This window comes from Leptodactylus fuscus, unplaced genomic scaffold (assembly GCF_031893055.1).
Source record: "Leptodactylus fuscus isolate aLepFus1 unplaced genomic scaffold, aLepFus1.hap2 HAP2_SCAFFOLD_66, whole genome shotgun sequence".
NCBI classification, from domain to species: Eukaryota; Metazoa; Chordata; class Amphibia; order Anura; family Leptodactylidae; genus Leptodactylus; species Leptodactylus fuscus.
In genome coordinates, this window is record NW_027440693.1 from 100,380 (window position 1) to 128,213 (window position 27,834).

Genomic DNA, 27,834 nt, shown 5'->3' on the forward strand with positions numbered 1-27,834 from the left:
CCATCAAATGGCGATTGTGAATATTTACATAACATTATCTGTTACTCCAATGTAAAGCATCTTCATAGAAAACAAGTCTAATGTGAACAGCCCCTAATAATAGGGAGGGGATCAAGGGCCAGAAGAACAAAGAACATCTGTTGATAGACCTGGAAATGGAGATGTTATAGATGTCCTAGAAGGTCCAGAGGGCTGGGAGCGTGGCTGCGGTGCTCAGTATGGAGATCAGACTCTCCATAGAAGAGAACGGCCGAGCTTAGACGTTAGGACACGGATCTCTGCTCCAGCCGCTGCTTTATATTTGGTGTATCTGTAGTTTCTTCTCTTGGCCTATTCCATTAACAGAATAGAATTTGAAGATTTCATTCTCTGCGGCCGCTGGTCCCATGGACTGGCCCTCTCCATTATAGTCTATAGAGTCTACATGGAATGGATCTTCAATGTGACTTATGTGAAAGATGAGAAACCCCTTTCATTATTTTTCCTAATTATTTGTCTCCCCTTCCAGGCTCTCTGGAGAAGTTTAGAACCATTCTAGAAGCAAAATTCAGAACTACAATTCTCAAGACGATGTCTACGCCGGCATCTACAATAAGGACGATGAAGATCTGCAGGAATTCTTCTGGTTTAAATGCTGGATTTGACACGATGAACGTTTTTATTATGAAGAACATCCGATCATCAGGAACGAGATTGTCCTTATTATGTGACACAATCCATTGCAGGGGATCATTCAGCAGCTCTCTGGATCCTTCCGTACAGCCCTGCACTGACATTGATGATGTTACATTTCCTTCCCCAGACACATCAGGAGGTCGTATACGTCTCTCTATATGGTAGCATGCTCTATATTCTATACTGTGCTTTGTAGGGCTCCGGCGTTCTGGGGCGTTTCAGGCACTTTCAGCACATAAAAGTAATTACACGACTCATTTGTAAAACAGATTTATTTCATAATAAAAAGTAAACCATGGAAATTCATATAAAATAAAAATGTGCTTTCTGCAAGGCTCGGTGCCCCCGGCTCTTCATAGAGGGAGGGATTCTCGATGGTCCCGCTTCACTTTGCCAGTGGGACTTGTATAGTAAGAGACGTATTATCAGAGGATAACAATGGAGATCATTCCTATAGAATCCTATACATTCCTTCAGCTCCATACACATCACCCAGCAGCACCTGATGCTCCGCCATTACAGCAGGTCCTATCCTGCACAGAGTCATCAGAACAGAACGGACGCGAAGCCCCATAGAGGCCAGAACATCATGGAATACACACGCATGTCAATCATTATATACTTGGCTGTGTGCACAGGACCTTAAAGGAACATTCCAGAAACATGAGCTTTACCTGAAAGGTGATGTATGACTTAGAGTTTGGATGTGTTCACACCTACGTTATTTAAACCGTCATAGAAGCAGAGAAACAGGTCAAACAATCAAACCGACCCTGAGGATTCTCACTGACCCTAATGGGGTGCATGAGGTTTCCCTTATTTTCCATGACATGGTTGACTTTTCTATGAGAGACTTTTTTGGGATGACACGTACCAGCCTGCACTCGGCATAGCACAATGCACCCGGTTTTCCTTGACTGCTCCCTTAACAACAGCTTCATTTTTACATTTTGGGGTGAATTTCTGCTTCACATCGGAAGGTCCCGTCACCTCTCCCGGTGTCTTTTAATAGTATTCACATGAAGTAAAACATTTCCTCCTTTATTCCTTCTGGAAACATTCAGAATAAATGTAGACGATGTCCAGACTGATCCAATACTAGGTTGTGTATTCATGTATACGTTTCCAGGAGGAATAACAGAGGAACTGGATAATGCAAATATTCACAGACCTAGCAGACAGAGCCACTGGGACTAAGATGCTGAGTGAGCTGTTCACACCAATTTAAAAGGATTTTTCCATGACAGACCATTATGACATATCCACACGATATCCCGTAACGTTCTGATAGATCCTCCAGGACTGCACCAATCTCTAACGTGAGCCCATCCCCCAGGCTCCATCTCTTGGCACTCTTGCTGACTGTCCTCGCTGCCGCAGTTTTACAGCTTGTTGTCCTGAGATCTGCAGTTTCCATAAGTATTTTAGTAGTGGATTAGAATTATACAACCCTCGTAGCTCAGACACACACTGACTGTAAATCCCAATCATAAGATAATTAGGAAGAGTCCGTGAGGTTTTGGTGAGATAGAGCCGGACAACAGGTAGATGGGCCCCCACCTCTGGGACCTATCAGACATCTAGGGCCTATCATGTGACCACTGCTTATCCTCAGTGCCAAAGTGTGGTGAGTAATTCCACAGGGAACAACCCCGGGGTGCGGGCGGAATCGCTCCAGGCACAGGCGAGTATGTATGTTCTTATGTCTCACCTTCCATGGCCTCCTGGCCCAGAACTGTAATTCCTGGACTACCCATTGAAAGGACCTTTCACCACCTCCACCTTTTTGCATCCTTTAATGGCCTCTGCTCCACAGATTCTGGTACTGTAGGAGTTTTCGCTCTAGCCCCCACCATTCCTGAGCAATCAATACATTTAGTTTCAGCACCCAGTATGCCGGTAAGTATCTCTACTGTTAGGTGGGCAGTCCTAGGTCCTAACAGATCATCCAAGACCACCCACCTGGCAGAGACATTAATTAACATGTTGTGAGCTGAAACAAAAAGCACTGAGTGTTTTGTAACGGGGGCTAGAGGAAAAATAAAAATCAATGTCAGAATCAGTAGAGCGGTGCATAATAAAAGATGCAAAGAGGTGGTGAAGGGTCCTGGTCAGGAATTAACACGGCATCTTCTGATGATTTAAGGTCCAGAATCTTCAGGTTTTGTCGCACATCACAAGGAACGGAGACAGATTTTTTTTGGCCTCACAGATATGAAAGCTTCACCGAAACAGAGAGAAATTTGTAGAAAATGGATCCCGGCTGTGTCTGCGGCAAAGTCCGGACATCACAGTTTGTTGAGCTTGGTGACGATAAGAACCCGGACAGTCTGGTCGAACGAGGTGGAAACGCACAAACCCTTCTTATCGGGGCTCCAGTCTATGCTGGAGATGGGCTGTGTGGATAGAGTAGCGTTCTGCAGCAGACTGACCGTTCCCGCCACCCCCATGTCCACACCATCAGAGTCTTTCCGAGATCGCTGAGCAGGATATTCACTAAGAGGAAGAAGAAGGAGGCCGTCAGCAATGGAGGACTGAACACAATGGATGGCTGCATTCTACATCAATGGGGGGGATTGATGGGGGTCAGACCCCGGGCGCTGCTGCTGATCAGTCGTGTGAAGGGGCTGCGGCACTTATGCGAATACTGTAGCCTTTTCACTCCTTACTTTGGGTCACAGGCTGGTTTGTACCCGCTAACACCTTACTATTCGTAGCGGCGTTGCAAGCTTCACTTTTACACTCCAATCTAAGACTGATGACTTATGTTCCATTGGACATCACTCCACTACATTAACCCTTCCACCTACATATTTCGGTTTCTTAGCCTACGACTTAGCCGTTTTGGTTTAGATGTCATTAACGTTGATGCCGTTAACCCTTTTCATTCGTTATTACAGACATAACCTATTATTTGGAGATTTAAGGTCCAGGCCTGGAGATTCAGTTTCAGAAATCCCCTCGCTGATCAGTTCCCATCACCAAGGAAGCTCTGGGCGGCCATGAGCGGAAATATATTACATGCCGTCCGCTTAAATGAATGGTGATCTGAGGGTCTCCACAATGGCCAAAAGAAGAGGGTCCTGAGTGAGGAACATGGAAAGGAGTTACTTCTTATTTAAAGGGAGTACAAGTTGTCATTGCAGAGACACCGGCTCACAGGCCAGGCGACAGGTATAGCGTCTAGCTTCCAGGAGGAAAATCAGCCATCTCTGTAATGCCCCCTATTGGAGGAAGCTCCTCTGTACGTCAGGGTCCGACCCTTTAACAGATGTTACAACATGACTTAGTGAGACCAGAGTCCTCTCCAAAAGAAGACGAGACCCATCTGTAAACAGAAGTGTCCACATCCGGGCCCCTTGTCAGTATAGAGGAGGGGGGCAGATGGCTGCTCTATGGTGGTCTATGATGTAGGTCTGTACTTGTGGGGACTGTCAGTAATGAGGGAACCTTATAGGCCTGGACAGATGAGGACAGACATCTTTCTAGTGCCATCGTGGACTTAGCTACTCTATGAGTCAAAATCTGACCCTTAAACCAGCCCTGCAACGTGACTAAGGATATGAGTATATGACCACCTTGGTCCAGCAGGTCTGTCCAGTCATCCGATCGGAGCGGCTTATACAGTTTTAAAGTTAAGTGTCTGCAAGTTTTTTGTCGCCTTTCCCCCTTCCCTCCACCAACACACAAAGTGACTGACAGCTCTCCATGTATACAAGGTTTGTGTATGGCCAGCAGGGCAGGCTTGGCAGCATTTACTTCCATCTCTCTCCTGTGCGGCCCCAAACAATGGAACATACAAGACCTGACAGTAGATGAAGCCAATGGCTATCCCGGAATAAGACGACTCTACTCACTATTTCCAGAGATGGAGACTTCCAGCTCCTCCTGTGGTCATAAAGATGTCTCTGTTCTGTGGCAGATGCCGGGCTTGCCAGATGGTAGACTTGTGCGCCTAAGTAAAAAAAAAAAAATTGTCGTCATTTTTAGCTACAATTGTAGATCAAGAAGCAGATTGACCATGGAACAGACGACAGTATAATAGTACATTACATAAAGGGTATAGAGTGCAGCTCGCAGGACACCACGATACCAGGCAGGACACATGGATTTGCTTATCAGTTCCTTTGACACGCAGATCCCCTGTACATGGCGCATACACACATCATGGTGGAGATGCCCTTGTTTCTTCTGACAGGCGACCCCATACTGGCCCCGCACTTTTCAGATGTTTCTGCCATGAATGTCGGGTATGTCGGTGCCCACCTAATCAGCAGAACAGATCCTTACCTTTTCTATGACGGACGCAAACCCTTTGGTGGGATGTTGGGTCCTCATGTCATAAACATAAAATTTTCCTTCCAAGGATGTGGCGACCAATTTATTCATCATGATATCCTTTCTGTCAAACTCCAAACTGCAGACCTGAAATAAACGTAGAAATACTTAAAGGGGATGTCCAGATTATAGAATTTTCCACAAGAAGGCTGAGCAAAGTTAAAAAACAACCCCCCCCCCTTACTCTCCTGTCTTCAGTGCTCCGATGTTCCGTTCCGCAGCATCCCAGTGCTTGTTCCAGTCCTTGTGTCATGTGACCGCTGAGGCCAATTAGGATCGGGGATATCGCTCACATACGTGTCCTTTCCTGAGGACGCTGATCAGCCGCAGCGGTCACATGCAGCGAGGACTTCCGCCAGAACAAGACTCCAGAAAAGTGTATAACCTGGATAACCATATACAGCAAGGCAGGACCATGGTGTCAGACACATAGAAGGTTGTCAGAGCACTGCAGGGGACACTCACTGACACAATAAGAGGGAATATTCGGAATATCTCTGGGCACTCGACAAGTAACTGTTCTTTCTGTTACCAGACGGAAAACAGGGAAACTAAAACTAGCTTTACCTTGCAAAATTTATCTAAAATGATCCGGTGATTGATATGCTGTAACTGAAAAAACAGTGGGGGAAGAGGGTGGTCGGACCCTCAGAACCCCGGGACACATGGACCCCCTCTCCATTTACACTGCACAGGTAATTCAGACTTTCCTATTCGTCGCACGACCACTATGATCAGTGTGTGACAGGCGGCGGATACAAACCGCTCATCCGATAACTATAACAGATCGGCCATTGTAAGCTCTGAAAATAAAGAATGACATAAACGATACAGATGAAACGATATATCCAGGCGTACACCAGGTTCTGTTCTGTCACTGCTCAGATTCCCACAATATTCGGCTGTGCCCCTAAACTAGGACGAAATTCCATTTCATGTTCTTGGCTTCAGCGAGGACTAATAGGATCTGAGTATCACTACTGAGCCTGGAAGGAAGAATTCTCTGGATCGCCGTCCTACTCAGTGATTGATGCCAAAGAAACCCATAGAGGAGGACCAAAGGGAAAAACAAATACAAAAACCCCAAATACACAACATACCCCATTTTTGATATTGGTCTCCCATCTTAGAGACATGTTGCGCAAGTCAAACAGCTTGATATCCCCGTTGTCATAGCCGGCACACACGACGCGCTCCTCCTGGTTGTAAGCGTGACCTTCAGCATAAACGAGAGAGAAAGCCATGAAAATCAGGACCGGCGGGATCTTCTCATAGTAATCTACAGGGTCACGAGCGCTTACCAAATGCTACAGCCCAGCAATCTCTTTTGGCTTCACCTTCTACGGGCTCCATGTTGGCAACTGGGGTGTCCTTCTGCCTCGTGTCCCAAACCTTCACAGTACCTGGAAAGAAGAACAAAGACTGTATGAAGATTACTTATATCTAATAGAAACTCTACAGGGTTACCTACAGAGATGGGCAAAACCCTCAAGATTTGTTTCAAGTCTGGCCAGTTCAAATCCCTGATTCATTTGGGGACGAACAAGTTCAGAATCAACCACACCTTAAATAGTATAAAAAATAGTGTATGACACTGTCAGGGCTCCTAGGACTATATATATCTATAATACATAGTGTATGGCACTGTCAGGGCTCCTAGGACTATATATATCTATAATACATAGTGTATGGCACTGTCAGGGCTCCTAGGACTATATATATCTATAATACATAGTGTATGACACTGTCAGGGCTCCTAGGACTATATATATCTATAATACATAGTGTATGACACTGTCAGGACTCCTAGGACTATATATATCTATAATACATAGTGTATGACACAGTCAGGGCTCCTAGGACTATATATATATATAATACATAGTGTATGACACTGTCAGGACTCCTAGGACTATATATATATCTATAATACATAGTGTATGACACTGTCAGGACTCCTAGGACTATATATATCTATGATACATAGTGTATGACACTGTCAGGGCTCCTAGGACTATATATATCTATAATACATAGTGTATGACACTGTCAGGACTCCTAGGACTATATATATCTATAATACATAGTGTATGACACTGTCAGGACTCCTAGGACTATATATATCTATAATACATAGTGTATGACACTGTCAGGGCTCCTAGGACTATATATATCTATAATACATAGTGTATGACACTGTCAGGGCTCCTAGGACTATATATATATCTATAATACATAGTGTATGACACTGGCAGGACTCCTAGGACTATATATATCTATAATACATAGTGTATGACACTGTCGGGGCTCCTAGGACTATATATATCTATAATACATAGTGTATGACACTGTCAGGACTCCTAGGACTATATATATATATATATATATATATATATATATATATATATACATACATAGTGTATGACACTGTCAGGGCTCCTAGGACTATATATATATCTATAATACATCGTGTATGACACTGTCAGGACTCCTAGGACTATATATATCTATAATACATAGTGTATGACACTGTCAGGGCTCCTAGGACTACATATATCTATAATACATAGTGTATGACACTGTCAGGGCTCCTAGGACTATATATATATCTATAATACATAGTGTATGACACTGTCAGGACTCCTAGGACTATATATATCTATAACACATAGTGTATGACACTGTCAGGGCTCCTAGGACTATATATATCTATAATACATAGTGTATGACACTGTCAGGGCTCCTAGGACTATATATATCTATAATACATAGTGTATGACACTGCCAAGGCTCCTAGGACTATATATATATATCTACAATACATAGTTTATGACACTGTCAGGGCTCCTAGGACTATATATATCTATAATACATAGTGTATGACACCGTCAGGGCTCCTAGGACTATATACATCTATAATACATAGTGTATGACACTGTCAGGGCTCCTATCTATAATACATAGTGTATGACACTGTCAGGGCTCCTAGGACTATATATATCTATAATACATAGTGTATGACACTGTCAGGACTCCTAGGACTATATATATCTATGATACATAGTGTATGACACTGTCAGGGCTCCTAGGACTATATATATCTATAATACATAGTGTATGACACTGTCAGGACTCCTAGGACTATATATATCTATAATACATAGTGTATGACACTGTCAGGGCTCCTAGGACTATATATATCTATAATACATAGTGTATGACACTGTCAGGGCTCCTAGGACTATATATATATCTATAATACATAGTGTATGACACTGTCAGGGCTCCTAGGACTATATACATCTATAATACATAGTGTATGACACTGTCAGGGCTCCTAGGACTATATATATCTATAATACATAGTGTATGACACTGTCAGGACTCCTAGGACTATATATATCTATAATATATAGTGTATGACACTATCAGGGCTCCTAGGACTATATATATCTATAATACATAGTGTATGACACTGTCAGGGCTCCTAGGACTATATATATCTATAATACATAGTGTATGACACTGTCAGGACTCCTAGGACTATATATATCTATAATACACAGTGTATGACACTGTCAGGGCTCCTAGGACTATATATATCTATAATACATAGTGTATGACACTGTCAGGGCTCCTAGGACTATATACATCTATAATACATAGTGTATGACACTGTCAGGACTCCTAGGACTATATATATATATATATATATATATATATATATATATATATATATATATATACATACATAGTGTATGACACTGTCAGGGCTCCTAGGACTATATATATCTATAATACATAGTGTATGACACTGGCAGGACTCCTAGGACTATATATATCTATAATACATAGTGTATGACACTGTCAGGGCTCCTAGCACTATATATATCTATAATACATAGTGTATGACACTGTCAGGGCTCCTAGGACTATATATATATCTATAATACATAGTGTATGACACTGTCAGGGCTCCTAGGACTATATATATCTATAATACATAGTGTATGACACTGTCAGGGCTCCTAGGACTATATATATCTATAATACATAGTGTATGACACTGGCAGGACTCCTAGGACTATATATATCTATAATACATAGTGTATGACACTGTCAGGGCTCCTAGCACTATATATATCTATAATACATAGTGTATGACACTGTCAGGGCTCCTAGGACTATATATATATCTATAATACATAGTGTATGACACTGTCAGGGCTCCTAGGACTATATATATCTATAATACATAGTGTATGACACTGTCAGGGCTCCTAGGACTATATATATCTATAATACATAGTGTATGACACTGTCAGGGCTCCTAGGACTATATATATATCTATAATACATAGTGTATGACACTGTCAGGACTCCTAGGACTATATATATCTATAATACATAGTGTATGACACTGTCAGGGCTCCTAGGACTATATATATCTATAATACATAGTGTATGACACTGTCAGGGCTCCTAGGACTGTATATATCTATAATACATAGTGTATGGCACTGTCAGGGCTCCTAGGACTATATATATCTATAATACATAGTGTACCCCCCAAAGATGCCACCTATCAAGAAAAAGCCAATCAGAGCAACCCAGAGCACCGACATAGAGACAATAAAGAGAATAGAGCATGCGGTCACTACAATGGCCACAACAGCAATGCACATAAACCAATACCTGGCCACACTGCTACCAACCAAGAACCCAGCCCGTCCTCTGCAGGACAGCTCATTACAAGGTTTACACACCGAAGATGAAATCACTAACTATCAGTAGTTGGAACATACAAGGGCTGAACGCCTCAGCCTATAGATCTAACCCAAAAGATCCAGACTTCATAGACAGACTAAAAAACATAGACATTCAAATCCTCCTAGAGACATGGACCCGGGCAGATGACGAGTCCCTAACACCCATGGGCTACAAGGAATTCTCAGTGCCCGCCCAGAAAAATAAGACCACCAAACATGGCCGCCACTCAGGAGGCATACTAATATGGTACAAGGAGGAGCTCAAAGAACACGTAAAAGCTACCAAACGTGGAACTAATCACATATGGATAAAAATAAGCAGCTCCATCCTCAGCGGCCAGCAGGACATCTATCTCTGTGCAGTATATATGCCCCCACCAGGGTCCCCCTACCACGACCCCGACACTTACGAGGTCCTACAAAGGGAAGCCGTCCACTTCCAACCCAAAGGCAGAGTACTAATATGCGGAGACCTGAATGCAAGGACAGGCACAGAGATAGACTACCTGCCTCCTGACGACAACCCACATACGCACGGTAGTGAGATCCACCACCCAGAACCCACACAGACAAGAAGAAACAGCCAAGACAGAATTGTCAACAAGAGTGGGAGACAACTGCTGAACATGTGCCGAAGCCTAGGACTGTACATAATAAACGGACGTACCACAGGCGATCCCAGAGGACGCTTCACACTAAACTCTCAAGTGGGCAACAGCGTGGTGGACTATGCCATTACAGACGCAGACCTGTCAGACATTGAAGACTTCACAATCGCACCTGACTCCCATCTATCAGACCACAACCAGATCCTACTATACATGAGAACCAGGAACAAAACACCCACACATGAGCCCCAACAGTCCGGCCTCTACAACCTACCAAGACATTTCAAATGGGCCAACCAACAGGCCATAGAATATAGCAACGCAACCAACCGACCCGAAATCAAGACACTGCTCACAAACTTCCATACAAACACCTATCAGCCAGACCAACAGGGAATCACCAGAGCTGTGAAGGATCTCAAGTACATCCTACAGACCACAGCAGAACTAGCAGGCCTGAAACCAACCATACCCATAAGACAAACCAACAAACAGTCCCACAAATGGTTCGACAGCGACTGCAGAGCACTACGCCATACCCTAAGAACAGCCTCCAACCAAAAACACAGGGACCCCAACAACAAGGAGGTGAGGGAAGCCTACAGCAATCTATGCAAGAAATACAAGGGCACCCTCAGAGAGAAGAAACAGAGATACCTCTCCCACAAAATCGAGCAACTAGAGGACTCCCTCCAGGACAGCTCATTCTGGGAGACCTGGCACCACATGGGCACAAAGCCCAAGAAAAACTCTCTCCACATCCAAAATGGCAATATCTGGCTCAACTACTTCAGAGGTCTCTACAAAAACATCCCAGAAGAAGAACTAACTCCAGAACAGCAACAAATAATCACCAAACTGAGGGACATGGAGAAAGTCATCAAAGACTTCCAGAACCCTCTGGACTCACCAATCACCATAAAAGATATACAGGAAAGAATTGTCCGGCTGAAAGGCAAAAAGGCCAGTGGCCCTGACGGCATCCTACCAGAGATGATGAAATACAGCCCTCCAGCAATACACGCGGCACTGGCAAAGCTATTCACCCTCGTGCTCAATGCTGGACACTTCCCCGAAGACTGGAACAAAGGGCTCATAACCCCCATCTACAAGAATGGGGACCAATATGACCCCAACAACTACAGAGGGATCTGCGTCAGCAGCACGCTGGGGAAACTGTTCAACAGCATCATCAATAACAGAATCCTCACCTTCCTCACGCAACACGGGGTCCTCAGCAAGAGCCAAGCAGGGTTCATGCCAAACCACCGCACCACAGACCATATCTACACCCTGCACAGCCTCATCAAGACGCACGTCCACAACACCAGAAGAGGCAAGATATTCGCCTGCTTCGTGGACTTTAAGAAGGCGTTTGATTCAGTATGGCACCCAGGCCTACTCCTAAAACTCCTAGAGAGTGGAATAAGAGGAAGAACGTACGACGTCATCAAGAGCTCCTACACCGGAAACCAGTGCAGTGTGAAGGTGAATGGGAAAAGGACAGCATACTTCCAACAGGCCCGAGGGGTCAGACAAGGCTGTAGCCTGAGCCCAACGCTCTTCAACATCTATATCAATGAACTGGCTACAGCCCTGGAGGCCTCACCAACTCCAGGCCTCACCCTGAACAATCGAGAGGTGAAGTTCCTGCTATACGCCGATGACCTCCTACTCTTGGCCCCCACCGAGAAAGACCTCCAAGAAAGCCTGTCAGTGCTGGAAAAATTCAGCACCACATGGGCCCTACCCATCAACCAGAAGAAGACCAAAGTCATGGTATTTCAGAAGAAGGGCCACAATAAAGCCTCCACCACCTCACAATTCACACTGAACGGCTCCACACTGGAGAAAACCAACAGCTACACCTACCTGGGGCTGGAGCTCAGCCAATCAGGAAGCTTCAAAGCAGCAATAGAAACCCTGAAAGCAAAAGCCTGCAGAACCTTCTACGCCATCAGAAGACAACTGTACCACCTCAAACCACCGGTGAGGGTCTGGCTGAAGATATTTGACGCTGTCATCTCCCCGATCCTTCTCTATGGCAGCGAGGTTTGGGGCCCAGCCACCTACCCAGACCAGTCAAGGTGGGATTCCAGCCCAACAGAGAACTTCCACCTGGAGTTCTGCAAATACCTGCTCCATGTCCATCGCAACACCACCAACATAGCCTGCAGGGCAGAGCTAGGCAGACCACCCCCACCCCCACCTCCCCATATAGCAGTCACCAACGAAGAGGAAGATGAGACTCCACGGACTGTTATACCCCAAACCAACCGCCCTGCCCCCCCCCACCTCCAACCCCCCCCATATAGCAGTCACCAACGAAGAGGAAGATGAGACTCCATGGACTGTTATAACCGAACCCCCCCCCCCCATACCCACCACCCACCCAACCCAACTCCCCCCCCCCCCCACGTTACTAGCTTTGGCAATGCCAAATACCTATTCGGACGTGCCAATAAAGCATTTTTGATTTGATTTGATTTGTGTATGACACCGTCAGGGCTCCTAGGACTATATACATCTATAATACATAGTGTATGACACTGTCAGGGCTCCTATCTATAATACATAGTGTATGACACTGTCAGGGCTCCTAGGACTATATACATCTATAATACATAGTGTATGACACTGTCAGGGCTCCTATCTATAATACATAGTGTATGACACTGTCAGGACTCCTAGGACTATATATATCTATAATACATAGTGTATGACACTGTCAGGGCTCCTAGGACTATATATATCTATAATACATAGTGTATGACACTGTCAGGGCTCCTAGGACTATATACATCTATAATACATAGTGTATGACACTGTCAGGACTCCTAGGACTATATATATATATATATATATATATATATGTATATATATATATATATAGTGTATGACACTGTCAGGGCTCCTAGGACTATATATATCTATAATACATAGTGTATGACACTGTCAGGGCTCCTAGGACTATATATATCTATAATACATAGTGTATGACACTGTCAGGGCTCCTAGGACTATATATATCTATAATACATAGTGTATGACACTGTCAGGGCTCCTAGGACTATATATATCTATAATACATAGTGTATGACACTGTCAGGGCTCCTAGGACTATATATATATCTATAATACATAGTGTATGACACTGTCAGGGCTCCTAGGACTATATATATCTATAATACATAGTGTATGACACTGTCAGGACTCCTAGGACTATATATATCTATAATACATAGTGTATGACACTGTCAGGACTCCTAGGACTATATATATCTATAATACATAGTGTATGACACTGTCAGGGCTCCTCGGACTATATATATCTATAATACATAGTTTATGACACTGTCAGGACTCCTAGGACTATATATATCTATAATACATAGTGTATGACACTGCCAGGGCTCCTAGTACTATATATATCTATAATACATAGTGTATGACACTGTCAGGGCTCCTAGGACAATATATATCTATAATACATAGTGTATGACACTGTCAGGGCTCCTAGGACTATATATATATCTATAATACATAGTGTATGACACTGTCAGGGCTCCTAGGACTATATATATCTATAATACATAGTGTATGACACTGTCAGGACTCCTAGGACTATATATATCTATAATACATAGTGTATGACACTGTCAGGGCTCCTAGGACTATATATATCTATAATACATAGTGTATGACACTGTCAGGACTCCTAGGACTATATATATCTATAATACATAGTGTATGACACTGTCAGGACTCCTAGGACTATATATATCTATAATACATAGTGTATGACACTGTCAGGACTCCTAGGACTATATATATCTATAATACATAGTGTATGACACTGTCAGGACTCCTAGGACTATATATATCTATAATACATAGTGTATGACACTGTCAGGACTCCTAGGACTATATATATCTATAATCCATAGTGTATGACACTGTCAGGACTCCTAGGACTATATATCTCTATAATACATAGTGTATGACACTGTCAGGACTCCTAGGACTATATATATATCTATAATACATAGTTTATGACACTGTCAGGGCTCCTAGGACTATATATATATCTATAATACATAGTGTATGACACTGTCAGGGCTCCTAGGACTATATATATATCTATAATACATAGTTTATGACACTGTCAGGACTCCTAGGACTATATATATATCTATAATACATAGTTTATGACACTGTCAGGGCTCCTAGGACTATATATATCTATAATACATAGTGTATGACACTGTCAGGGCTCCTAGGACTATATATATCTATAATACATAGTGTATGACACTGTCAGGACTCCTAGGACTATATATATCTATAATACATAGTGTATGACACTGTCAGGACTCCTAGGACTATATATATCTATAATACATAGTGTATGACACTGTCAGGACTCCTAGGACTATATATCTCTATAATACATAGTGTATGACACTGTCAGGGCTCCTAGGACTATATATATATCTATAATACATAGTGTATGACACGGTCAGGACTCCTAGGACTATATATATCTATAATACATAGTGTATGACACTGTCAGGGCTCCTAGGACAATATATATCTATAATACATAGTTTATGACACTGTCAGGGCTCCTAGAGAAACCTGAAGCTCCTGTGGACCAATCAGAGAAAAAGCTGCACCTGCTATTAAATTCAATGGCGGAGGTGGCTCTTCTATGGCAGTGGGATCACTACTGATAATAGGAGCGGTGGTCCCGCTGTCCTCTACTTGCATCTGTCATTTTAGTTCGTACAAGACGATTTCCTAATTATTCGGTTTTGGCAAAAAAATAAACAATTTGTAGAACTGAGGTCATACTCGTTCTGTTACGATACAATCCCTTCATTTCTAGTTATCTATTAGATCTCGGCGTTGTGTTATTCCTCTGTTATTCCTCCTGTAAATGTATACATGACTATCAATGCCGGCTGGTATCCCAGGTGGTGGCTGCAGTCAGAATGTTAGCGTTTCGTGCTATGCTCTCCCGTCTTACAGAAGACTTACCATCCCGGCTTCCCGTCACAATCTCTGGAGCTCCTTCCCCAATGTTTAAGCCTCCGACTCCATCAATGCAGTTAATAATTTCCTTGTGCCCTTTCACAGAGTACACCGGAGTATCCGCAGCTTCCAGGTTCCTAGAAAAAATAAACGTTTCTCAAAACTGATACGGAGTCCCCCGCGGAGATTTTCTATAAGCAGTTCTTTAGATTCCACATATACAGAGACTCCTATATATTCTCCTATAAGAGTGAAAGCCACGAGGACACAGGAAAGAGAAATCCTCCAAGTAAGACAAATTCTGCCATCACCAGATCAGAGGCAGCTTACCCGCAGCTTTAAGGCACCTTAAAGGGATTGTCTTGAATTAAAATATGTTTTTTTTCTATCCTCCCAGATACAGCACCACACTAGTCTGAACTGCAGCATATATAGCACCAGGCCATGGAGAAAACTACAGTCATTTCTGAAAAAATAAACGTGACCCTTAATGTGATATTCGATTCCCCTTTCATATAATACAGGTGCTGTCCTGCCTTTTTTGGCAGTAAATACCCAAAGTATCGATCAGTGACATTGTATGGGAGCCCGCACGTCATCGCTGCACGTTTACTCCAGTTCTGCCAGCAGATGGCGATGTAAAACCTCCCATTACAGTATATAGTATACGCTGCAGACTGTGCATGTGCTGGACCGGATACAGCCGCAGTCAATGACATCTGAACCAGGTACATGGTGAAACAATCTAACCCTGACATCCCAGTATGCAATGTCATCGCACTTCCTATTGCTTTAGTGTGTTCGGGAGGTCTCTAAGCCATGAATATTAACCCATTCACTGCAAAGGACTCCCGTACTTGTGACTTTAAATATAAACTAAAATATAAAGACTAAGACCCCACGTACACGACCACGTTGGGGCCGATTTTACAGCAGAATGCAGACAGATGACACTTGTGATATTCCGTTATGTACTTACCTCTAGGGGGGCTCCAATCATTCTGAATCTGCCCTATGGTCATCAGAACAGACCCCCGGATGCCCCCCAGAGGGCACAGTCTGACGTCTGCATGAAGCCTAGTTACACAACCAATTGTACAGGTGAATGCTAGAAACTTATTAAAGAGGTCGTTTTCCGGGGGGGCCACGGTGGCTCAGTGGTTAGCACTGCAGCCCTGCAGCACTGGAGTCCCGATGCTCAAATCCCACCAAGGGCAAAAAACCATCTGCAAGGAGTTTGTATGTTCTCCCCGTGTTTGCGTGGATTTCCATCCCATATTCCGAAAATAGGGGAAAATGTACATTGTGAGCTCTATGTGGGGCACCCCGGAGAAGTGACAGGTGAGCTCCATGTGGGGCTCACAATCTACATTTAAAAAAAAAATATATATATATATATATATATATATATATATATATATATATATATATTCAAAAAAAAACAAAACAAAAAGAGGTGGTTTTCCTCCTCCTCAATCACATTCTTATCACTGAGCATCTATACCCATCTTTAGTCTCTAGAAGTCTATAGAGAGGGGAGGGGGAGCCTTGTAAAAATTGATTTATTGCCTCATTTTGATCAATGTGAAGTTAAAGTTTGTTGCATCTGTACATCACTTCTGTAGGGCAAATAAGAGAAAAGATGAGAGGAGTAATTTCTTACCAGACATTGAGATTTCCTCCAAAGTCACCTGTGGCCAAGAATCTCTGTTGGAGCGAGCTGGCCCCAAACGTTCCACATTTCATGGGCTTTGTCTTTTCAATCTATTTAATACATAGAAATAAAGATAAGAAATGACAAAGAATAAAATATCTGACAATAGTAAGTGCACCAGGCACCGGATAAATGTCCTAAAAGTGGGGCACAACTCCCAGGACAGGTATCTATCACAAGAATGGGGTCCCCTAAGCTGCCGGGCAGTTGCTGTGAGTTGAGAGGTGACGCCAATTAGCCTGCAAGTGCACTGGGGGTGGAGTCCCGATTTTCCAGATTTACCTACAGAAAGCCTAAAGTGCACTGACTCTCTTCTGGTACCGCTGTCCAACTCCGCTCCTACCTGCCTATATCATAGCTTTCTGCTAAGTCAGCCCCGCCCCTAGTGCACTTGCAGGCTGCTTTGCATATCCATAACAAGATGATTATCTCTGCATTGCTTCATGAGTTAAAGATATAACTTATAAGACCCCCTGGTATACGACCCCCTGGTATAAGTCCCCCTGGTATACGACCCCCTGGTATACGATCCCCTGGTATAAGACCCCCTGGTATAAGACCCCCTGGTATACGATCCCCTGGTATACGATCCCCTGGTATAAGACCCCCTGGTATAAGTCCCCTGGTATAAGACCCCCTGGTATAAGACCCCCTGGTATAAGACCCCCTGGTATAAGACCCCCTGGTATACGATCCCCTGGTATACGATCCCCTGGTATACGATCCCCTGGTATACGATCCCCTGGTATAAGACCCCCTGGTATAAGTCCCCTGGTATAAGACCCCCTGGTATAAGACCCCCTGGTATAAGACCCCCTGGTATAAGACCCCCTGGTATACGATCCCCTGGTATAAGACCCCCTGGTATAAGACCCCCTGGTATACGATCCCCTGGTATACGATCCCCTGGTATACGATCCCCTGATATAAGACCCCCTGGTATAAGACCCCCTGGTATAAGACCCCCTGGTATACGATCCCCTGGTATACGATCCCCTGGTATACGATCCCCTGGTATAAGACCCCCTGGTATAAGACCCCCTGGTATACGATCCCCTGGTATAAGACCCCCTGGTATACGACCCCCTGGTATACGATCCCCTGGTATACGACCCCCTGGTATACGATCCCCTGGTATACGACCCCCTGGTATACGACCCCCTGGTATAAGACCCCCTGGTATACGACCCCCTGGTATAAGACCCCCTGGTATACGATCCCCTGGTATACGATCCCCTGGTATATGATCCCCTGGTATACGATCCCCTGGTATAAGACCCCCTGGTATACGATCCCCTGGTATAAGTCCCCCTGGTATACGATCCCCTGGTATAAGTCCCCCTGGTATGAGACCCCCTGGTATACGATCCCCTGGTATAAGACCCCCTGGTATACGATCCCCTGGTATAAGACCCCCTGGTATAAGTCCCCCTGGTATAAGTCCCCCTGGTATAAGACCCCCTGGTATAAGTCCCCCTGGTATAAGACCCCCTGGTATACGATCCCCTGGTATACGATCCCCTGGTATAAGACCCCTTGGTATACGATCCCCTGGTATACGACCCCCTGGTATACGATCCCCTGGTATACGACCTCCTGGTATAAGACCCCCTGATATAAGACCCCCTGGTATAAGACCCCCTGGTATACGATCCCCTGGTATACGATCCCCTGGTATACGACCCCCTGGTATAAGACCCCCTGGTATACGATCCCCTGGTATAAGACCCCCTGGTATACGATCCCCTGGTATACGACCCCCTGGTATAAGACCCCCTGGTATAAGACCCCCTGGTATACGATCCCCTGGTATACGATCCCCTGGTATACGATCCCCTGGTATACGATCCCCTGGTATAAGACCCCCTGGTATACGACCTCCTGGTATACGACCTCCTGGTATACGACCCCCTGGTATACGACCCCCTAGTATATGACCCCCTGGTATAAGACCCCCTGGTATACGATCCCCTGGTATACGACCCCCTGGTATATGATCCCCTGGTATATGATTCCCTGGTATAAGACCCCCTGGTATACGATCCCCTGGTATATGATTCCCTGGTATAAGACCCCCTGGTATACGATCCCCTGGTATACGACCCCCTGGTATACGATCCCCTGGTATACGACCCCCTGGTATAAGACCCCCTGGTATATGACCCCCTGGTATACGACCCCCTAGTATATGACCCCCTGGTATACGATCCCCTGGTATATGACCCCCTGGTATAAGACCATAAGACCCCCTGGTATACGATCCCCTGGTATACGACCCCCTGGTATACGACCCCCTGGTATAAGACCCCCTGGTATACGATCCCCTGGTATAAGACCCCCTGGTATAAGACCCCCTGGTATATGACCCCCTGGTATACGATCCCCTGGTATACGACCCCCTGGTATACGACCCCCTGGTATAAGTCCCCCTGGAATACGACCCCCTGGTATACGACCCCCTGGTATACGACCCCCTGGTATACGACCCCCTAGTATACGACCCCCTGGTATACGATCCCCTGGTATACGACCCCCTGGTATACGACCCCCTAATATATGACCCCCTGGTATATGACCCCCTGGTATACGACCCCCTGGTATACGATCCCCTGGTATACGACCCCCTAGTATATGACCCCCTGGTATACGACCCCCTGGTATACGATCCCCTGGTATACGACCCCCTGGTATACGACCCCCTAATATATGACCCCCTGGTATATGACCCCCTGGTATACGATCCCCTGGTATACAACCCCCTAATATATGACCCCCTGGTATACGACCCCCTGGTATACGACCCCCTGGTATACGATCCCCTGGTATACGACCCCCTAATATATGATCCCCTGGTATACGACCCCCTGGTATACGATCCCCTGGTATACGACCCCCTGGTATACGACCCCCTGGTATACGACCCCCTGGTATACGACTCAAGTTAAGAGAGAACACGCTGGAGGCAGAAGACACAACGTACGGTCTCTCCTCAGTGACAGAGCTCCTACTAAGGCCTTGTACGGGGGGTGTTGAAGTGGTTTAGGGGGGTGATGGCCGATTTGTGTTTTTCTATTATTTAAAACTAAAATCTAAACCTCCCTCCTGCGCTGCAGCGATTATTCCTGCCCTGTGTGATTGTATGTCACGGATTCCGTATGTCGCCTGCGAGCCATCAAATATGAACAAGTTTTTGATAAACGACGCGATTGTAGGAAGTGGCCGATCAGCGAAACTTCTCCTAATTTGTGTGAACGTGGATTTAGTGCTGCGGCTGCTAAACAGAGAAATCGAACGCGGCGACTTACGGATGGTTTTCAGTAAATCTGCGCCTGATATTAAGAAACTTGATAAATTGTTACATAAATAAGGCGTCCGAAACGTTTACAAATGTTCTAGGTAGATTTCATAGGCTTTAGTCATTGTACCCCTCCCCCAATATTGCAGGTCATTCATTTTTATTGGGACAGGTGGAAACTCCACAGGCTTCGCAGGGTTATCCATGGACTGTTGTTTAACCACTTCCTTCCTGCAGGGTTCCCAAACTGGTTCAGATCCTGGGTCACATTCTCAAACCAGCACATGAGTTGAGGCACCTCCCCCCTCCTCTCCTGCGGGTATTATGGGGGGGTCTGACTTTGCTATTCTAACAATCCCGTCTACCTGAGCCCCCCCACAATACAGGTAGATAGTGATGAGCACAGGAGGGGCAGGTCTACTTAGGGGCTGGTAGTGATCACATGACCCAGGGTCTGAACCAACCAGTCCCTGGACACCCCCTTTAAGCCCTAAGAATAAGTGGCAGCACCTTCATGGGCGCTAAGAAATGCCACCTAAACTGAGACCAATATAAGAACATCGAAAATATCTCAAGTACCCGGAGGTCGACAACTAAAACCACATTAAAATCCAGGGCCATGTTCACATCTGTAGTGTCCGCCTGAAAATCAGCAGAGGAAAAATCTCCTGAAGGAGGGCCCTGTTGTAGACAATGGGGTCTGTCGCACTCTCTGTTACCACTAATTTGGCGGCCTCACCATTGTTCTGGTCTTCTGAAGGACATGAACAATGGAGAGGCCACACCAGTGTGAACCTGGGGGCAGAAAAGACCCAAAAACAAGTAAATGAGGGGGTAAGTGAACCCTAATATAACATGACGTCATGTCACCCCCTTCAGCAAACAGTTTAGGATCTCCATGGGCGATTCATTAACTTCAGTGAGCCCCGGCTGCAGAATGGACAGGAATGGGGTCCTAGGAATTGCCCCAGTACAAGGTCATGTGCACGGGGCCATCGAACATAATGGGTCAGCTCACACAATGCATGTGTAGAGGGGGGGCCTGAGGCTTTGCTGCCAGTGCTGTAGTGTCTCAGTGGTCGCAGACCCCCCCGCAGTCACTGACACCCCCCTGCAGTCACTGACACCCCCCGCAGTCACTGACACCCCCCGCAGTCACTGAAACCCCCAGACTCGCACTCTCCTCTACCTCTCCCCTTACATTCCCTATGGGCGATGCTTTTTATTTTCTTCATTGTTGACTAAGATGGAATTTAGATTGTGAGCCCTGCTGGGGCAGTAAGTGATGGCAACGTCCTGCGCAATATGGGGGCGCTAAAGAGCAATAAGAGATTAGCAGACCGCCGCTAGATATTTATTCTGTGGCAAATGAACTTTAGAAAAGGAGAAGTGGAGAGTAAAGGCCAAAGCCCTGACTCTGACACCTTCCTATATCGATAGGCCGGCTCTGACACCTTCATATAACAATAGGCCGACTCTGACACCTTCATATAACAATAGGCCGACTCTGACACCTTCATATAGCGATAGGCCGACTCTGACACCTTCATATATCGATAGGCCGACTCTGACACCTTCATATATCGATAGGCCGGCTCTGACACATTCATATAACAATAGGCCGACTCTGACACCTTCATATAACAATAGGCCGGCTCTGACACCTTCATATAACAATAGGCCGACTCTGACACCTTCATATAGCGATAGGCCGACTCTGACACCTTCATATATCGATAGGCCGGCTCTGACACCTTCATATAACAATAGGCCGACTCTAACACCCTCAAATAACAATAGGCCGACTCTGACACCTTCCTATATCAATAGGCCGACTCTGACACCTTCCTATATCAATAGGCCGACTCTGACACCTTCCTATAGCGATAGGCCGACTCTGACACCTTCATATATCAATAGGCCGACTCTGACACCTTCATATAACAATAGGCCGACTCTGACACCTTCACAAAAGGCAGAAAACCCGTCAGACAGAAGCAGAAAAGATTCGAAAATTCATTGAACATCCAATGACGGATCCTACAGAAGTCAAGAAACATTTATCTCATTCATTATATAAGAAGACTTGTGGAACTTCAGGAGATGACTCCTTATATCAAGAATCCGGAGCCCAGAACTAAATCCGACTTCACCTCCACGGCCTCAGTATCGGGCACCGAGCGGATCAATAATAAACTGCAATTATCAGTCTCCAGCACGAACCCGAATATTCTCACCAGTCTCATCATTATGATCTCTATTCTCACTATGATTAATTCCGGTATTCTCACTATTCTGATCTCTATGATTATCACCGGTATTACTACGATCTCTATTCTCACTATGATCACTAGTATTATCACCGGTATTCTCACTAGTATTACTATTCTCTCTATTACTATCACCGGTATTCTCACTACTACAGTATTATCACCAGTATCACTATGATCACTATTCTCATTATTATTATCACCGGTATTCTCTCTATTATGATCTCTATGATTATCACCGGTATTACTACGATCACTATTCTCACTATGATCACCGGTATTCTCTCTATTATCACCGGTATTCTCACTACTACAGTATTATCACCGGTATTCTCACTATTATTCTCTCTATTACTATCACCGGTATTCTCACTAGTATTACTATGATCACCAGTAGTATCACCAATATTCTCATCTCCAGGTTGTCTCTCCATTCGCCGCTGTCCTGGTAGCAGTTACTGGTCTATTCTACTATTCTCACTAGTACTGTATTATCACCAGTATTCTCACTAGTGTTACTATGATCACTAGTATTATCACTGGTATTCTCATCTCCTGGTAGCAGTTACTGGTCTATTCTACTATTCTCACTAGTACTGTATTATCACCAGTATTCTCACTAGTGTTACTATGATCACTAGTATTATCACTGGTATTCTCATCTCCAGGTTGTCTCTCCATTCGCCGCTGTCCTGGTAGCAGTTACTGGTCTATTCTACTATTCTCACTAGTACTGTATTATCACCAGTATTCTCACTAGTGTTACTATGATCACTAGTATTATCACCGGTATTCTCTCTATTACTATCACCAGTATTACTATTCTCACTATTATTCTCACTATGATCACGAGTATTCTCACTAGTGTTACTATGATCACTAGTATTATCACTGGTATTCTCATCTCCTGGTAGCAGTTACTGGTCTATTCTACTATTCTCACTAGTATTGTATTATCACCAGTATTCTCACTAGTATTACTATGATCACTAGTATTATCACTGGTATTCTCATCTCCTGGTAGCAGTTACTGGTCTATTCTACTATTCTCACTAGTATTGTATTATCACCAGTATTCTCACTAGTGTTACTATGATCACTAGTATTATCACTGGTATTCTCATCTCCTGGTAGCAGTTACTGGTCTATTCTACTATTCTCACTAGTATTGTATTATCACCAGTATTCTCACTAGTATTACTATGATCACTAGTATTATCAGTGGTATTCTCATCTCCTGGTAGCAGTTACTGGTCTATTCTACTATTCTCACTAGTACTGTATTATCACCAGTACTCTCACTAGTATTACTATGATCACTAGTATTATCACCGGTATTCTCATCTCCTGGTAGCAGTTACTGGTCTATTCTACTATTCTCACTAGTACTGTATTATCACCAGTACTCTCACTAGTATTACTATGATCACTAGTATTATCACTGGTATTCTCATCTCCTGGTAGCAGTTACTGGTCTATTCTACTATTCTCACTAGTACTGTATTATCACCAGTATTCTCACTAGTATTACTATGATCACTAGTACTGTATTATCACCAGTATTCTCACTAGTATTACTATGATCACTAGTATTATCAGTGGTATTCTCATCTCCTGGTAGCAGTTACTGGTCTATTCTACTATTCTCACTAGTACTGTATTATCACCAGTATTCTCACTAGTATTACTATTCTCACTAGTACTGTATTATCACCAGTATTCTCACTAGTATTACTATGATCACTAGTATTATCACCGGTATTCTCATCTCCTGGTAGCAGTTACTGGTCTATTCTACTATTCTCACTAGTACTGTATTATCACCAGTATTCTCACTAGTATTACTATGATCACTAGTACTGTATTATCACCAGTATTCTCACTAGTATTACTATGATCACTAGTATTATCAGTGGTATTCTCATCTCCTGGTAGCAGTTACTGGTCTATTCTACTATTCTCACTAGTACTGTATTATCACCAGTACTCTCACTAGTATTACTATGATCACTAGTATTATCACCGGTATTCTCATCTCCTGGTAGCAGTTACTGGTCTATTCTACTATTCTCACTAGTACTGTATTATCACCAGTATTCTCACTAGTATTACTATTCTCACTAGTACTGTATTATCACCAGTATTCTCACTAGTATTACTATGATCACTAGTATTATCACCGGTATTCTCATCTCCTGGTAGCAGTTACTGGTCTATTCTACTATTCTCACTAGTACTGTATTATCACCAGTATTCTCACTAGTATTACTATTCTCACTAGTACTGTATTATCACCAGTATTCTCACTAGTATTACTATGATCACTAGTATTATCAGTGGTATTCTCATCTCCTGGTAGCAGTTACTGGTCTATTCTACTATTCTCACTAGTACTGTATTATCACCAGTATTCTCACTAGTATTACTATTCTCACTAGTACTGTATTATCACCAGTATTCTCACTAGTATTACTATGATCACTAGTATTATCACCGGTATTCTCATCTCCTGGTAGCAGTTACTGGTCTATTCTACTATTCTCACTAGTACTGTATTATCACCAGTATTCTCACTAGTATTACTATTCTCACTAGTACTGTATTATCACCAGTATTCTCACTAGTATTACTATGATCACTAGTATTATCAGTGGTATTCTCATCTCCTGGTAGCAGTTACTGGTCTATTCTACTATTCTCACTAGTACTGTATTATCACCAGTATTCTCACTAGTATTACTATTCTCACTAGTACTGTATTATCACCAGTATTCTCACTAGTATTACTATGATCACTAGTATTATCACCGGTATTCTCATCTCCTGGTAGCAGTTACTGGTCTATTCTACTATTCTCACTAGTACTGTATTATCACCAGTATTCTCACTAGTATTACTATGATCACTAGTATTATCACCGGTATTCTCATCTCCTGGTAGCAGTTACTGGTCTATTCTACTATTCTCACTAGTATTGTATTATCACCAGTATTCTCACTAGTATTACTATGATCACTAGTATTATCACTGGTATTCTCATCTCCTGGTAGCAGTTACTGGTCTATTCTACTATTCTCACTAGTACTGTATTATCACCAGTATTCTCACTAGTGTTACTATGATCACTAGTATTATCACCGGTATTCTCATCTCCTGGTAGCAGTTACTGGTCTATTCTACTATTCTCACTAGTACTGTATTATCACCAGTATTCTCACTAGTGTTACTATGATCACTAGTATTATCACCGGTATTCTCATCTCCTGGTAGCAGTTACTGGTCTATTCTACTATTCTCACTAGTACTGTATTATCACCAGTATTCTCACTAGTATTACTATGATCACTAGTACTGTATTATCACCAGTATTCTCACTAGTATTACTATGATCACTAGTATTATCAGTGGTATTCTCATCTCCTGGTAGCAGTTACTGGTCTATTCTACTATTCTCACTAGTACTGTATTATCACCAGTATTCTCACTAGTATTACTATGATCACTAGTATTATCACTGGTATTCTCATCTCCTGGTAGCAGTTACTGGTCTATTCTACTATTCTCACTAGTATTGTATTATCACCAGTATTCTCACTAGTATTACTATGATCACTAGTATTATCACTGGTATTCTCATCTCCTGGTAGCAGTTACTGGTCTATTCTACTATTCTCACTAGTACTGTATTATCACCAGTATTCTCACTAGTGTTACTATGATCACTAGTATTATCACCGGTATTCTCATCTCCTGGTAGCAGTTACTGGTCTATTCTACTATTCTCACTAGTACTGTATTATCACCAGTATTCTCACTAGTATTACTATGATCACTAGTACTGTATTATCACCAGTATTCTCACTAGTATTACTATGATCACTAGTATTATCAGTGGTATTCTCATCTCCTGGTAGCAGTTACTGGTCTATTCTACTATTCTCACTAGTACTGTATTATCACCAGTATTCTCACTAGTATTACTATGATCACTAGTATTATCACTGGTATTCTCATCTCCTGGTAGCAGTTACTGGTCTATTCTACTATTCTCACTAGTATTGTATTATCACCAGTATTCTCACTAGTATTACTATGATCACTAGTATTATCACTGGTATTCTCATCTCCTGGTAGCAGTTACTGGTCTATTCTACTATTCTCACTAGTACTGTATTATCACCAGTATTCTCACTAGTGTTACTATGATCACTAGTATTATCACCGGTATTCTCATCTCCTGGTAGCAGTTACTGGTCTATTCTACTATTCTCACTAGTACTGTATTATCACCAGTACTCTCACTAGTATTACTATGATCACTAGTATTATCACTGGTATTCTCATCTCCTGGTAGCAGTTACTGGTCTATTCTACTATTCTCACTAGTACTGTATTATCACCAGTATTCTCACTAGTATTACTATGATCACTAGTACTGTATTATCACCAGTATTCTCACTAGTATTACTATGATCACTAGTACTGTATTATCACCAGTATTCTCACTAGTGTTACTATGATCACTAGTATTATCACCGGTATTCTCATCTCCTGGTAGCAGTTACTGGTCCCGGTTTCCATGACAACATGTACACACACACACACACACACACACACACACACACACAGGCGGCTACACATCCACATATACTGTACGATCCTATCGGGGACAGATCTCGGCGGATGGCCCTGCTGCAGGCCCTGCATCCCCGGACTATTCGCCGCTGACCTCCCGGATGAGCTTGGCCTCCCCGTGCTGGATCTCATAGATCTGCATGATGCCGCTGCCCCTCGCCAGGTTGCCCAGGCAGACGAACTTGGCGCTGCACGGGATCCATTTGCAGTCGAACAAGGTGTAATTCACCGACTTCTGCACGTGCGCGATAATCTGCGGCTTCTCCATAGGCGACGACATGATCGCAGGCCGACAAGTGTGTGTGACCGGCGCTGCCACTCCGTGCCCCAAACACACAGGCTCCTCCCCCAGCTGCCACTAGCAACGCTAAGGCTGAGAGCTGTCCGTGCTGCTGCCTGACCAAAATCAACTAAAAGGAGCGACACCAAGTCATTTGTAATCTATTTTAAACATAAATAATGAGGGAAATAACATAAGATTCTTCCATGTTTAATT

General features: G+C 43.6%; 1 protein-coding gene across 1 annotated transcript; it reads right to left on the reverse strand.

The window, feature by feature from the left end:
• Positions 1-976: 976 nt before the first annotated feature.
• DNAAF10 (dynein axonemal assembly factor 10) lies at positions 977-27,655 on the reverse strand. The gene is made up of 8 exons (XM_075261942.1): positions 27,433-27,655; positions 17,088-17,188; positions 15,431-15,561; positions 6,315-6,416; positions 6,114-6,229; positions 4,966-5,100; positions 4,533-4,630; positions 977-3,171 (listed from the first exon to the last, which is right to left on the reverse strand). Exons 1-8 carry the CDS (start codon positions 27,616-27,618, stop codon positions 2,964-2,966), a joined length of 1,077 nt encoding a protein of 358 aa, XP_075118043.1. The 5' UTR covers positions 27,619-27,655; the 3' UTR covers positions 977-2,963.
• Between the last annotated feature and the right edge of the window lie 179 nt (positions 27,656-27,834).

What these genes read in the sequence shown, in the direction of transcription:
- DNAAF10 (XM_075261942.1), bottom strand. Translation starts at nt 27,618, where the DNA reads ATGTCGTCGCCTATGGAGAAGCCGCAGATTATCGCGCACGTGCAGAAG. An exon ending in AGGCCAAGCTCATCCGGGAG is followed by an intron (nt 17,189 to 27,432) that starts GTCAGCGGCGAA and finishes TGTATTAAATAG; the next exon opens with ATTGAAAAGACAAAGCCCAT. An exon ending in AGACCAATATCAAAAATGGG is followed by an intron (nt 5,101 to 6,113) that starts GTATGTTGTGTA and finishes CGTTTATTTCAG; the next exon opens with GTCTGCAGTTTGGAGTTTGA.